Source organism: Rhamphochromis longiceps, linkage group LG19, assembly GCF_057381845.1.
Source record: "Rhamphochromis longiceps isolate RC_006_pf linkage group LG19, R_longiceps_female_GT1.1, whole genome shotgun sequence".
Taxonomy (NCBI): domain Eukaryota; kingdom Metazoa; phylum Chordata; class Actinopteri; order Cichliformes; family Cichlidae; genus Rhamphochromis; species Rhamphochromis longiceps.
Genome location: NC_140575.1, coordinates 9,116,375 through 9,132,071, shown reverse-complemented (window position 1 = coordinate 9,132,071; position 15,697 = coordinate 9,116,375). Strand labels below are relative to the sequence as shown.

Genomic DNA, 15,697 nt, shown 5'->3' with positions numbered 1-15,697 from the left:
CTTAGGCTAAGGTTGGGGATCTCCCATACTCTGCCTTAAACATCCAGTGTTTTTGCACCAGATGAAACTATAAACCTAAAAAGGATTCATGGATTACATCTGCATCTGGCAGATTTTACCCACAGGTCAACAATCTTACAGATTAAAATGAAAAATATTCATTATTTAACTTCTTGAGTTTTGAACAAGAACACTTGGCATCAAACTGGAAATTAGTATCAGATGTTACTCTTAGTTGAGTGTCTAAAAATGTATTTATCGCAGAGTTTCCTTTAAGAAACCTCATGGAAGCAGTGACAGTCAATAAAGAGGTGGAAAACAAGTGGGACAATAAGGTTTGATTATAGTGTAAAGGTACAACAGTATTTTTAGCTGTTGGCTTCAAAAGGCATTCAACAGTCCCTTTCAAAAGCAATTATAATCCTTCAAACAAATATGACCAGTACCTATTTAAGAGGCTTTGTTGCGGGTATTTATATTTAATACCTGAAAAAAAACTGAAAAATAATATAAACCTAAAACGACGCCTTAAACATTAACCTAAGAAAACTAATGTTCTTGCATGTATGTCATTACTGTTAATACCACATGAGTCAGCGTCTCAGGCAGGTTTTACTCTTTCTGTTTATCACACACCCCAAAGGTTTTTTTCTTAGGGTTTTTTTTCATGAAAATGTCCAATTCCTACCCAGGTCTTAAAAGAAGTTGCACTATTACTTCTGTATAAAAGTATTAACTATAAAAAGATTAGACTGACTACCTTAAGACAGTCTATACCCAAGTTAGAAAACATAGCATTACCTCTGGACTCTTTTTGCAGATATCTCATCCATAAATAGTCAAATCTTTATAGTAAAAAGAAAAGAGGGGGGAAAAAAAAGTATTTTTGTCAATCCCCTCTCCACACTCATCATACATTCATGAAACTAACTTCGCTCCAGGTTATCAAGGTCAAGTCAGGACCTTGGTAAAAACCAAAATGTCTTTTCCAGCGTCAAAGACTGCTGTCCTTCCTCGTGACTTTTCCACATCAGCATTCAGCCAAATTGATTGAAGTGAAATGGAACTGAGCCCAGCGCTGGCTGAAAAATGTATAATCAAGATATCAATTGTATTTATGGAGGGAATTTGACAGCTTTATGACAAAGAGAGAAGAATGGATGAGATCATGTCAAAGTGATATAATAACAGAAGGAGACAAACAAACAAGTCTGTATTACTGTGATACAACAGTACTGGTAACCTCTTCATTTTCATATCTTTAATATTCCCTTCAATAACCACCATCAGTCACCTTTTTTGATGTTGCTACAGCCACGTTGAGACAGTGAGCCTTCTTCAGATACTTTCAGTGACAGTGTATACTGACAGACTGGGCAGATAACTAACACCACTAACACTCTATTCTCACTGGGGGGCTGTAGCTATATGCTAAAGTCACAATAATGGCACAGCAGATCTATAATAGGTTTTTCTTGTTTATTGTTCCAGTTTAGCGTGCCAGCATTTCCTAATTAGCAATAAGTCACAACTTACAGATGATGAAACCAAGGTACTGGACATATTTATAATGTGGGCTTGACACAAAGCCACAGGATCACCCGAATTCTTAAACCAACTTGAATCTACTGACAGATTGACGAGTCCCTCTTTGGTTTACTCTCCCTGAGGCACTGCTCAGTAAAGAATCACTTTTTGTACAAGAAAAAAAAAGACTAACTTTTGAAAACACCCACCTATTTTCAAAAACTCAGACACTCAAACTTCTAAATCTATTTATTTGTTTTAGCTAAACTTCGTTTAAACCTTACTCTACTTTTTCAATGAAAAGGGAGTCTGTGGAATTTGGCCCCTTATCTTACATTAGAGATAATGGAGCGGATCATTCAGTTTGTAGTACAAGGAGGAATAATAGTACCTCAGAACCGACAGAAAGTGCACTCTCTTTTTACCATATCAGGACATTCATTACCAGGAATCAGTATTAGAAACAACAGCACACAATGTCAGCTGTTGTTTGGGTTTTTTTGTTTCGTTTTGCAAAAACTATGAATTGAAGAAAATGAAACAACTTGTAGAACCACCTTTAACAGCAATAACTTGAAGTAATGGTTTTCTGTGTGACTATCGGTCTCTGCAAAGTCATGAAGCAAGTTTAACCCACCCTTCCTGCTTCAGTTTTTTGAAGTTTGCAGACATTATTATTTATACACAGATCTCTGCACACCCGTTCTGTTGTAGATTTGGTGCTGTGCTTGGGTCACTGTCCCGCTGATTGACCCAATTTGGTCAACCTTTAGCTCTGCAATGCTTTGGTATACAGAGTTCTTCTTGGTGGACTCAAGGTGCTCAGGCCCTGTGGCTGCAAAACAAACCCAAACCCCATCCACCAGATGCTTGTAGATAACTTCAGTGTTTGCAGTTTCACTGAGCGTTGTCTGACCTTGGAGTGGGTTTGCTTGGACATCCAGTTCTGGGAAGATCAGCAGCTGTCTTGAATGTTTTTCATTTGAGAACATTTGTTTTAGTTGGTGATATCTTTCTTTCTTGGTTTTGTATAAATGCACATTTGAATACTCCAGAAGTGCAAACTGCCAAAACGTCTTTATAGAGGCGGTCACTGCTGCTGCTGATTAATTCGAGTGCCATCAAATATCAGCACCTGGCTCACTACACATTTTCTGTATTTTGGCTTAATTTTTGCTAAATAAATAATGACACAGTGTAATATGTCACGTTTTGTTATTCATTTGACGTTTTATTTATGTAATTTTAAGAAACGGGTTATTTGTCTTATGTCTTGGTATGTAAAACCTCAGAACTGATAAAGGGTTTTACTGATAAAGGCCACGTTTGTCAGTAATATTCTGAAACCAGGCATGAATCAAGAAAGGGGAAATAAAAATGAAAATAGAAACCCCTCCTCCTGCAGCTCTTGCTCTTTTGAGATTAAGCACAGCACATGCCTGTGCCCGTGCTTAATACACCTAAAAATAAGAGGACTTTTTCATTGTTGACCTTTGGCCTCACATGGAATTTAAACCCCACTCTCCAAGATCAAGATCCTCTGCTTAATTCATTGTGCTGCCACATCCAACTTTCTTTCTGACTTTCATGCTCATTATACTGCTTTCTGCTGCTCATCTCATCTGGTCTAAAGACTGATTGGTAGGAAGGTAGAAACGGTCTAGTTAAATATATATAAAAACATAATGGTGAATATGGTGGAGTTACACACAATTGAATGCTGTCCTAGAAAACGGGCTGGAAAGATACATTTGAAACAAACATTTTCTCATGAATTAATTAAACAGACAGATGTTTTTAAAATTAGATTAAGATAGGAGCTGCTGTCTCTTGGTATGACGTAATCACTGAGTTATTTGCTTTTCCAAACCACTGCTTATTCAGGCAGACAGGATGTGATTAAAAGTCTTAGTCTTAGATTAATTTGACATGGTGGACATATTCCACAGTGGTCTGTGATAATTTGTGACACAAATTAAAAGCAAAAATAAGATGCAAACAACTAATGATACTGGGATCAAATGTATGTGACAGCTACACTTGTGAGGCTGGGGGCAGCCAGGAACGAAAACAAAACACTCTAATCAGCATTCAGCTGTGCTGTCAATGAGTAATGCACTGAAAATCTGTGAGCAGGAACTGCTGTGCATGACAAACATTCTGCACCTGCAGGTGAGAATTTTGACAGCAGCGAGATTTCAACATATTACAGCTGTATAGAGAGAGAGGAATATTACACAAATCACTGGAGCTCAGGATGTGAACATACTCACTGAGATTAAGGATGAACAGGAAGACAATTACATAACTTGAGATTATATCAATTCATCCTACCCTTCCATAGACTTACCTATACTTAACTGTAGCATCTACCCCCTTGCAATAATTCTTGGATGTTTGGGAAGGCTGTCAGCAGTTTTATAATTTACTGAAGACACTGGATATAAAGTAAATTTTTTTCAATCAATTCCATAAATGCTTCCTGTTTTGTTCATCCTGATAGTTCATTAGTCTGGAACTGACTGTCACACTGGCGTATAGACAGATACAAAACCGATAATTGAGGTGAGTAAAAATGAGGCATTTTATGCTTTTATTTTAGGCCCGACATAAGTACAAGCTGTTCAACGTGAAGAAGAGCATTATCACAGCCGTTTTGTTTTTCTAACTTGTCCCCAGCTTGCACCACTACAGCCCTCTTGTCAGATGCCTTAAGTGTTACTATGTATGGAGACCCAGCCTAAGTGGCATGGTCACCTGTCACATTCAAAGCAAATGGGCATCTCTGTCTTTCCTCCTCTCCCTATGGTGCACCTGGGACTGTTACCATGGCAACAATAACCTGGGTTGACCCACCGGGATTGTGGTGATGGGGTCAAAATCATCTGCACCTGCAGCTGAGTAGCCGTCCATCAAGTCAACACCATCATGCCACCGGTCTGTGGAAGGGCAGCGCCCACCAGAACTCCACAGAAATTATTGAAATGTTTCTCACGCGGCTTTATTCAACAGGTTTTCTTTTTCTTCCTTCCTATATGATGCTGTATTGATTATGATTATGCTGACTGGAAGACAGTGGTCTCCTTTAAAAAAAACCCACCTATCCAAGTTTATTTATTTCATGTAAACTTCAACTTTCATGTAAATGTTTAGCTTAAAAGATGAAAAAAATGTTCCTTGTCATAAAATGCTAATAGATAACATGTATTATATATGTATGTACTCTGTATCTGACAGTTTATGGATGTAATTCCTTATGCATGTAGCATTTTCAAGCCCTAGGCAAAGTTTGACAGCACCAGATTCAGAATGAGTTTGATGCTGGTGACTGTATAAACAACATTAGTCAGTGAGACAAGATGTTAACCCTTATGAAGCTTAATTGTCTCTCATTTTCTACCTGTATGTCCACCTGTATCCATATCAACTTACTAACAACTTCAACAACATATTGGCATTCACATAGATTCATGTGTCCGGCCAGTTTAGCACGTGTCATGATTGCGATAAGACTCACTTTAGCTGCTGTTAGTTGTGCCACTATGTTTTTAGAAGGTGGTCTCCGACTCTGTTTTTTTGCTATCTGGTGCTGGTAAAAGGGCACACAGCTTTTTTTCTAAAACATGATGCTTGTTGCAGCTGGTAATGATGTTGATGTGAGTGACAAAGAAACCAAAAGTAAACTAATGGCTGCAAAACTAAAAGAGAAAGCTCAGCTGAACACGAGCAGAAACTATTGCAGGGGACTGCAGATTATCCTGGGATTTGCCTGTGGGTTCAGTATATTCGAATCTTATATGTACAGTATTGTTTAAACCTAACAAAAGTGTTAAATTAATATTTGATGAGGTTTAAGTTAATCTTTAGCATTTTCTTTCTAACAGTTTGTTTTACAGATTAAACAACAGATCAAGCTTTCAGCTTTTCTATAAAACCAAAGAATTATTTTTATTTATGGAGTCTATTGCCTTTAATTTCCAACTCACTTAAAAATCCTTATCAGTGGCTTCATCAAGTTTATTTTTCTTCCTCCTTGTCCAGACTGCATACTCTAACCCCTGCTGCCCTCTCACTTTCTTTCCCTCTCTCTCTCTCTGTACTGACCTGGCCCAGGGCTGATCTGGTTGTCATAGAGGTGGATGTCATCTCCGCAGGCGATCGGCGAATCTTGTCCCTCCTCTCGGCCCTCGCTGCCCTCCTCCTGCTCCACCTCCCGCTGCTCTGGGGACACAACAGCACAGGGTCACCTCCTGGACTTCACCGGCTACCAGGCAGGGTAGCAAACTGACTTTAATTATTGTTGTTATCCTCAGCCAAAGTCACAAAATCCAACAGTCAAATTTATTTTAGTGCTTTGTAGATGTTTATGGCACACTTTCAAAATGAGGAATAAATAAAAGAATGTGAAAGGAATAAATAAAATTTCTGAGTGAAGTTTTTCACAAAATAAATCTAGTCCAAAAATCACTCAAAAAAGGTAAAGCTTTAGACAGTGACAGGAAATTATTACAGCAATTATGCTTCTCTGTGAAAACTCATCTGACAGTCAGTGAACCATCCAGACTGTAATAAACATCTGCTGCTTAAAACAAAAACCCTGAAAATTATAAGAAAATATTGCTCAAGTGTCACCTGAAGTATGACTAGAGAGCTTCTTTCTTCCAGACAGTCTCTTTCATTGTCAGATGATATGGTTGAGAATGACAGTGTGTTCAAGTGAAAAACAGGAAAAAAAAGTTATGTCTAGATATTATTAGACATAACTAGTCGTATACATGTCAGTGTTTTAAGGTGTAATATACACCTTAAAACACTGACATGTATACATACTATCAGTCTAAATACCAAATACTTCTCCTTCCTCTACATCTTTTAAAATAGGCAAACTATGGACCTAAAATTTGTGTCGGTGTACATTAAGAGATGAATCTAACCATTTTCGGATGGACAATGTCCAAAATATCCAGACTTAGTCAAACAAAACCAGTGTACAGGATGTGCCCTTTAAGGTGCAAAAGCTGAAATTTGTTTTTTCAGCTTACGATTCCTCTCCTGTTCATATGAATACATAAGAGTAGTGTTTTAATGTCAATGGAAGCAGCAACAACTACTAAAAGGTGCTTTCAATTAGTGTAACGCACAAATAGCTGCAAGCAGCGGTCCTTTATGCCTAAAAACCTAAAAATGCCACAAATTGTCGAAGAATATTAAGAAAATTAAGCTGTTAGACAAGTGAGACATGACGAGTCTTTTATGAATCAGCAGGTAAACGCTGTTTTTCGCAGGGTTTTGGTGTGTAACGGTCAGGACTTTGCATGTTGGAAAGCATCACAGGACTGAGCCTGGAGCTTGTTTGGATGACTCATTCCTTTCCCTCTTCCCGAGACAGCGGCCCCCTTAAATCCAAAGCTCCAGTAACTGGTGGGCTCCCAAATATCATCCAGCGATCGGCTTGATGCGACAAGAACAATATCTCACTTGCTCTTTATCTGCTGACCTTATACGTGAGGAGCCCCAAATTTCAGTTCATTCAGTTTGTCTTGCATCAGGATCAACCCTCAGCATTTGACATTATTTGAACTTCACTGTGTAGTTGCCTTCCCTGCATCCCTCTGTGCCTCAGACTTACCAGCTGGGCTCTGACTTTCAAATCACCTTGGAGGAGAGAAGCAACTGCTAAACTGCAAGCACTAAATTAGAGGGTTAAAAAAAAGGAATGGCATTAATTTTAGGGAAATGTATTAAAACTTATTTATAAACTAATGCATGAAAAATATTCCAATCTCTCCATGTAGCAATCATGTAATTTATCTTTATATAACATATAACTAGAACTCCAAGTATGCAAAACGTCACAATTAGAGCTTCTTGTATTAAAAATAAATAAACTATGATTGAAATAAACGAATCACTGCTTCCTAAATGTAAAGCTATGCTGCCCTGCAGAACTTTGATCGGTGAATACAACATCTAGAAAGAACAAGAGCTAAGGGACGAGGAATGTTGAAAACGTTAAACGATTGATGTGCATCCTTCAAACTGTGTGCAGGGTTTTGCTGCTGCCTTTGAGACGCCGTGGGACATAAAGAAACAACAATCACACGGTAGCATGTTCGGATCATTAAAAGAAAGTTTGGAACTTTCTTGCTTCGTGTTTGGAGAAAAAAAAAGATACATAACTGCCATGTTTGGTGAATAACACCACTGTGTCTCAGTAACCTGTTCACTTCTAACACCACAGCAAAGAACTAAATGACACAGATAGCATATGCACAGCAGAGCTGCTTCTGCAGCACAAGACACACTTCAAATATTGTTTACTGTGCGACTGTGATTCACCCTTTAATTGCAAAGTTCACAACAAGAGCACTGACGTTCCAAAACAACCTTTGCTAATGAACCACTAAAGATAACAGTGGTTTGTAATGCCTACTTGCCAACAGTATTGTAATTACATTAATATCTGATAAAAGGTCGCATAATAAAGACATTTATGTTGAGCTGCGGCAGGGGGTCTTCTGTGAATGTGCCGAATGAGACTGTGTGTTGCAGGAGGGGAATAATTGGCTGGGGGAGACGGGGAGATCCAATGCAAGTGTATTCTGTCTTGACTGCCTGTGCTGCACATACTAATTGGGAGCTTCTCCTTGGCTTGAAGGTAATGAAACTGCCGTTATCATAACACAAAGTTTGTTGTTTATATCCAAATGGAGGAGAGTGTGTAAGCTGGGAGAGGTTTGGGTTGTTTTTTTGTTTTTAATTTTACGTGTGCTGCAGCTCCAATCTTTAAATCACATCTTTCACTCTAAATATACCTTACACAATACACATTACTGGTAGGAAGATGTTCAAAGACGTCGATGACAGCGGCTATATTCAATTTGAGGATTAGGCTTTTAGGTTCCATGCTTTTCTTTCCATTTTTAATACACAGTGGAAGAGGAACAAATGTTGAAAATTTTGTCCTTGTGCTGGTGGTTCACACTCACCCATTTCTTGAAAGAAGTATCCATTCTTGGACATCCCAGAGGGAGGCGCCTCTGTGAGAGCAAAACAGAGAAAGACTGTAATTACTGAGCTGAATCTAGGCAACGGTAACAGGCCCGGCAGGGAGCAATTACTCGTTATTATTTTTACACAGCAATTGCTGGTATGAGAAATGTTATGAATACAAATACGCATCATTTTCAGACCTCTTTGTCATTCAGGGTTATTATACATGGAAAAGATCTATGCATTTAAAGGTAAAACACAAAGTAATCCACGGATTATTTGCTTACAAGCAAAAGTATTTGTTCTGTAATGGCCGCTAGAAGATGTAACAATGACTTCTTATAACACACTGCATGCGCACACGTAAATAACCCAGGAAGGCCTAAAATATGTTTGTCCTTGACATGAACTTTATCCTAACGAGTGCGGTCTATTTATTGTAAAGATGATCCAGCCAGTCATCAAATATTTATTTTTTAATTAAACTATAGCTCTGCAGTATTCACAGTTTAAAAAAAAACAAAAAAACAAACCACATTTAGCTCTTAATGAGCCCATCTATTCATTCTCTCGATAAAAAAAAAAGCCCTGTCCATCTAGGTCAGCTGTCTCCTGAAAGTCTATCCCTTGCATTTGGTACTTTATTAATCATTAAGTGCCAAACCAATGTCCTATTATTTTGCATCTTGCTTTCAAGAAACAGCAGGTACTAATACATTCATGGTACCCACAGGATGAAAAATACAGCAGCGTTACATTAAATGAAATTCCACGCATCACTAGAAAATATTTTAGAGTTGCAATTTTGATCTTGACATATTTTGTTGATGGTTATACGTACGGATTGTTATAAAGCACACTCTGTGTACATTTACATTTTAATTCAGTCTGAGCACATATACCAGGCTGAAAGCTGCATAAGAAAAAATACGCTGCTAGACGCCAGAAATAAAATACGCTGTACAAAAGTGAATGAGGGAAACACTTTTGTTTGCCTACTGCAAGGAGAGCCATGAATGCAAATGTGGTACAGATGAAACAAATATTACCATTTGGGTATGGGTGTGGGAACCGAGGAATACAAATAACAAAAATTTGTAAAACTTATTTTAGGTATTGTACAGACTTGAGAAGGTTTAAAAATGCTTATTTTGACCATGAGGAATGGTGTATATTGTCAAAACTGATCATCGAGGGGAAATGCTAGAAGATGAGCTGTGAAATGTGTGGCAAGAGTTGCAGTTGCAGACTTTTTGTTGCTCTGTCACAGAGTTGTCAGACAAAAATGTCATTTAAAAAAAAAAAAAAAATTCCAACCCCAAAAAACTCAACCCCTGTATAACACATCAGTTTCATTATTTTCCCATTACTTAATTGCCTCATCAGCACAAACATGTGTATCTCTGTTTCTTGTGTACATAGATCAACTTGCAATGAGACCTTGTAATATAAGATTTTGATAGCAAAATTTTCCACTCAGTGCAGGACAATGATCAGACTAAAAGTGAGCATAAATTGGATGACCATGTAGTTCAACCAGAAGGCAAAGAGTTCCCCTAAGGAAGAAACATTATCAGTAAAACGCAAGGGCTTCCTTCATTACATCTAAAACATGTTAACAGGCAGTGATTATGAGCAGTGCACATCCTTTCATCAGCAAAGGTCTTGACTTTTCTAATACATTCAGCGATAATCCACATTGAGTTTCGCTTCCAGGCCAGCACTCATTTTGCATTGGTGGTGTGCAGCATTTTTTAAAATGGTGGATATCTCATTTTGGAATTAAACTTAATCTGGTGAAGAGCTCCACTACAAATGCACTGAGGGAATTTAGAGTACAACATTTCAGAGTGTTTGTCACGCGGCCCTGTGGATGTGTGCAGCATGCGGATTGCGCAGAAAAAAAGAGATATGGAGCAGGGATACTTTGAAGGTTATTGAGACATTGTGAAGGAAGAGAGGTGGCCCTGCCATGCTACCAGACTTCAGTGAGGCTCTTATTGAGCATTAAGCAAACATGTTTACATACTCATCCCATAACCACAGATCAACGGCACGTCGCGCGGGTAGTTTTCTGATTTGACTACTAAAAATCACAGCATCCTGGACAAAGGGACACACACTGGGAAAGAAATTGCACAAATACTCACAGATGTGCACAAGCACATACACAACCACTTTCACACAGACAAAAAAAAAAAAAATCATTATACAAGAACCGAGTGCCTCTTTTAACATGGCGACTGTCATAGAAGAGGGAAGTAAAGACTTACAACAGCTTTCTCTTCTGGAAAGGATTCTTTGATGTGACAACATCTAGCATACAAATACAGCATGCAACTTTAATTACACAAAATGCTCTTTCACTCTTGGGATAGGACACACAAAGCAAAACAATTTCAGAGTTAAAAGACCCAGGGATTCATTTATCCTCAAAACAATCAACCTTTTTTTAATCCATACAGGTTCCTGCCTCAGTCTGCCACACATGCATACATTCAATCTTCTTAAGATTTCACCTCCTGCACTTTGACTGATATGGTTAATGCTGTGTTGATTTTTTTTTTTTTTTCATGATTTCAAATAGTTTCTAAACCAACCGTTACCTGTTGAAAACATACAAAAGACCACTGATACATTTTTATACCTTTAAAGTGCAGTGAAGCTACAGTACTGTGCAAAAGGTTTTAGGCAGATGAGAAAAAATGCTGTAAACACAGAATGCTTTCAAAAATGGGAGTGTTAATCCTTTATTTACAATCAACAAAATGTAGCAAATGAACAAAAGAGAAATGGAATGAATAAAATCAATATTCAGTGTGACCACCCTTTGCCTTCTTCTAGGTACACTTGCACACAAGTTTTGAAGGAACTCTGTTTCCGGGTTGTTCCAAACATCTTGGGGAATCAACCACAGATCGTCTGCGAATGTAGGCTTCCTCAGATCCTTCTGTCTCTTCATTAATCCCAGACACACTCGATGATGTGTGGGGGCCATACCATCACTTCTAGTACTTCTTGTTCTTCTAGTACTTCTGAAGATAGTTCTTAATGACTTTGGCTGTATGTTTGGGGTCGTTGTCCTGCTGCAGGATATATTTGGGGCCAATAAACAATCATTTATATTTCTGGAAGCATTCTTTGTTTACAGCATTTTTTCCACACATGCCTAAAACCTTTGCACAGTACTGTAAATGGTTGGAAATCATGGCTCAAGTTGACCAGATAAAGCTTTGAATCTCAATTATTTCATTTAAAGCATGTGTCTAACTATCTTGCTTCACCTACTAAGAAATAGTCACCAACACAGTATATCTGACAGATTAACTAGTGGGTCTGTATTTTCAATAGTCATGCTGGTATTGGCATTCATAAAGGCAGATAAATGAAAATTTAAAAGGTAAATAAGACGCCGGAGAATCACCCTTCAGCCAAGTTATGAGTGTCGAAACTGCATAATTTATCCACCCGAAGGCACTCTGCAACTTCCCTGTTGGCAAAATATGTGCAGAAACACAACAATGAGCTGATCTAAGCAAAGCGTAAAAGCAAGTAAGCAATTACACAGAACGAATGTTAAGGAAATCTTATTATATTCTGTATGTCTGAAAGAAAGAATATCAGCTGTATACATTGGTCACTAGCACATACACCCTCTTAAATCTACCTTGTCCTTTTTTATGTTTAGCTTTTCTAATAATCGTTATTTGCTTTTCAAGTGTTGGCAGGCATATAGATTCTTGTTTACATGCGGACAGAGCCACAGCGATAGCTACCCAGTATTTGTGTTATGCTAAGCTACTCTTGCACTTCTATACTGCTTCAAAATTTATGCCATGCAGCTGGTTGTATGATAAATGTACACATACATAAAATGTCTTTTTAAGAAGATATTTACACATTTCCCATAACTTTTCATAACTAAAAAATACAAAAAATAAATAGCTCCCTGTACTTCCTTAGAAAACCTGCATGATTAAAACCTATCGGTTACTAATGTAAGATATTTTTGTGATTTCTTATGATAACTGTCACTGCACAAGAAAAAAAAAGAAAAGAAAAATCGGTTGTGACAAGTCTGCTTATCGGAACATTTTTGGTTGTGTTTCATTCTGATGCATAAAAGAAGTCAGCAGAAGCAAGTTTGTAAAACTAAACACCCTAGTGGTATTTATTCTCCAGGCTTTCTTTCTAACACTTTATCCTCAAGCATTAGGGGGGAAAAAAATCAGTTCTGTCATCTGAGTTTTTTGTGCTAAAGAAAAAAATGTATGTGGCATAATTCACCAACATCCTGCTACTGAACTATCCTCTGCTTCTCCAGGGTATGTGTTGGATTGTTATGGCAGTCATGCAAACATTATTTTTCTCATCTTTGTACCCAACACACACATATGCATCATCCCCATGCAGCCCGTTTATCTGCAGCTATTACATCAAACATATCTTGAATAGCAGACGACGAACATGGATGCACTGAAATATGTAGCTTTTATATTTTTGCATAGCCAGCTTTATTTCAGCTTAACTGTGACATCTGTTATTTTTTCTACTGTTTAGTCATTTTACATGTGCAGCAAAATAAACCCTGTAAACACAGACATGCTCACCGCTTAGCAGCCTGAGGTGGTGCTAGTATTCCTGCGTCATAATCTGCATAATCATTTTTCTTTTACTCGTCTTCGCACATGCGTCTCTCTCCTAGCTATAATGAAGATAATGATGATGATAATGTAACTATCATTATGGCTTCATTAACCTTCTTTTAGCCATAAAACAACAAGCCTTTTTATATAAACGTGACGTTAGTCTCATAACTGAGTAAGTACAAGTCATAGGTGTCAAATAAAAATGGGAAAATTCATCCGATATCACTGTATCTCTAATTTATGCACAATGACATCAGTGTACTAAAGACCAGCTACAGCAATGTATAATACCTAGAGGTTAAAAGGGTGAAAGATATACATCCTACTTGGAAGCTTAGTGTTTCTCATGGTTTCACTTGGCATTCAGTCCTAGATTTGTTTCTCGCATTTTTTGTGTTTCCCCCCCCCCCCCCCCCCCAACTTTGTACAAATGGAACCCCGACTTACGAAATTAATTCGTTCCCGACTTCCTTTCGTAAGTCAAAAATTTTCATATGTTGAAGCACCCATTGGGCCTTTTGAGTGAACGATAGGCTATAGGCTAATTGCTAACTAACGACGTAACAACAATACGTCGTTCAAGTGGAACAGCGAAGCGCAAGTACGAACGCCAAGGGGGTTGTTTATATTTTTATGCAGTGTCTGGCTTCACTCCAATAATATGATCAATAGCAGAAAACCCTGTAATATATTATAGTTGAAATTAGTAGCACTAAGGCCATCTATAACAAAAACGATTCATGAAATGCATATCAGCACAGACAGATGTTTAGAAAATTATTGAACAAAGCCAAATCTTTTTTTTCTGTATCCTGGAGGGTTGCTCTGTTGATTGCTCTTTTATTTATGTGTCACATCATGCCAGCCTCCTGTGGATGCTGTGCTTCTCTGAACTGTGTCTTACTCTGAGTGTTGTGATCAGGAGCAGCATCATGAAGATTCATGTGCTCTGCTTGTATTGAGCTGTTTGGCACTGACAGATGCAGGAAGAGATTTAGAAGGATTGGAGGGAATGCACGTTATCCATGTTGCTGGCTTTGCTAGATCAATGAAAATACACCAAGAAGATTTCTCTGTTGTGAGACACTAAACTTCCCTTCATGATCAAATAGAGGGCTTTGTATCCAAATATAACCCTGTTTCCCCAGACAGCTGAAATCTTGTGTAAAATGTAAAGAAAAATGAAACCTCAGTAATAAGAAAATAATTTAAACACTTTCATGTTTGACTATTTTCAGTTAAAGACAACTAAAGCTGAGAAATAAGATGACAGATATGTGATCAATTTGAATATGACACCAGAAAAATGTTTAAATCTTTACAGAACACATGTCCCAAAATGTATTTTGTAACGTATTCTGTTATGTTACTCAATGAGAGTAATGTATTCTGAATACTTTGGATTACTTAATACATTATTAAGCTTTTTACAATTATATGAATGTACTATTGCTGTGTGATTCTTTACTATTACTGAAGAATACTCGCCATACCAACACCAACTAGATTTTTAAATCTTAATATAAAATGAGTAACAGTAGGGTGGACATTAGGTAAGGCTGCACTTTTTGCAGCGATCTTGTATAGAAAACTATTCCGCACATATATAAAACAGGTCCGCGGCTCCGAACCGCAGTAAAGGGGCCTCTGGCTAATACGTCGGGTTCTGTGTCGGGCTCGTAGCGGAAAAATAGCTTTACTTTGCTAGCGGCAGGCATTTAGTCTCTTAATGCGTGTTTTGTTCCAGCGTGGAATTATCAAAAATAGAGAGGGCATAGCCTAACATACGAAACAGGAAAAGGCCGCCGTGTAATCCCTGCATTTCAACAAAGTAACTGTATACTAAATACCACCTTTTTAAACAGTAACTGTGACAGAATACAGTTACTCATATTTTGTATTTTAAATACGTAACGCCGGCACATGTATTCCGTTACTCCCCAACACTGTCTATGCATTGTAGTAGTGCTTTACCTTGCATGCATGGATGCACCAACAAATTTGTTTTTAAATGTCTCTCCGAGCCCATGCAGTGATTACATACAGAAGTGTTTTAGTACTGTCTGAGGCCCTAAAGATCATGGATATTCAATACTGTTTTCAGACTCTTATTTAGAGGAAGTTATCTGAATTCCTGCACTCTTAATAATATTATGTAAAGCAGATGACAAAATTATTTCTTTGCAATTTTAAATTGTTGCATATTTCTCCAGCACCCACTCAGCTTTACTTCTGAAAAACAGAAAGAATGATGTCTCTTTTCTATGTGAATTTTTAAAATAGGGAATTATTCAGTTAGACATAGGGGTAAAATGATTTGCACAGCCTTTTTTGTTGATTTATATTTTTATGCAGTGTCTGGCTTCGGTATATCTAACTCTAATATGATCAATGGCAGAAAACCCTGCAATATATTATAGTTGAAATTAGTAGCACTAAGGCCATCTACAACTAATCTATAAATTTGAATTATTTGTTATCATGAGCTAAAGACACACATGTGCTGTCAGATGCAACTGATTTAGAGC

At 37.7% G+C, this 15,697-nt stretch overlaps 1 protein-coding gene across 2 annotated transcripts in view; it reads right to left on the bottom strand.

The window, feature by feature from the left end:
• slc4a11 (solute carrier family 4 member 11) overlaps positions 1-15,697 on the bottom strand; it is a 72,974-nt gene that overhangs the window by 41,702 nt on the left and 15,575 nt on the right. Inside the window, exons 2-3 of one of the 2 annotated variants that reach the window (XM_085391930.1) lie at positions 8,517-8,567; positions 5,632-5,748 (exon numbers count right to left, since the gene is read on the bottom strand). In XM_085391930.1, the coding sequence (XP_085248056.1) occupies positions 5,632-5,748; positions 8,517-8,567 (168 nt within the window). The remainder of the gene's footprint in view (positions 1-5,631; positions 5,749-8,516; positions 8,568-15,697) is intronic. The other variant, XM_085391931.1, reaches the window with a different exon arrangement.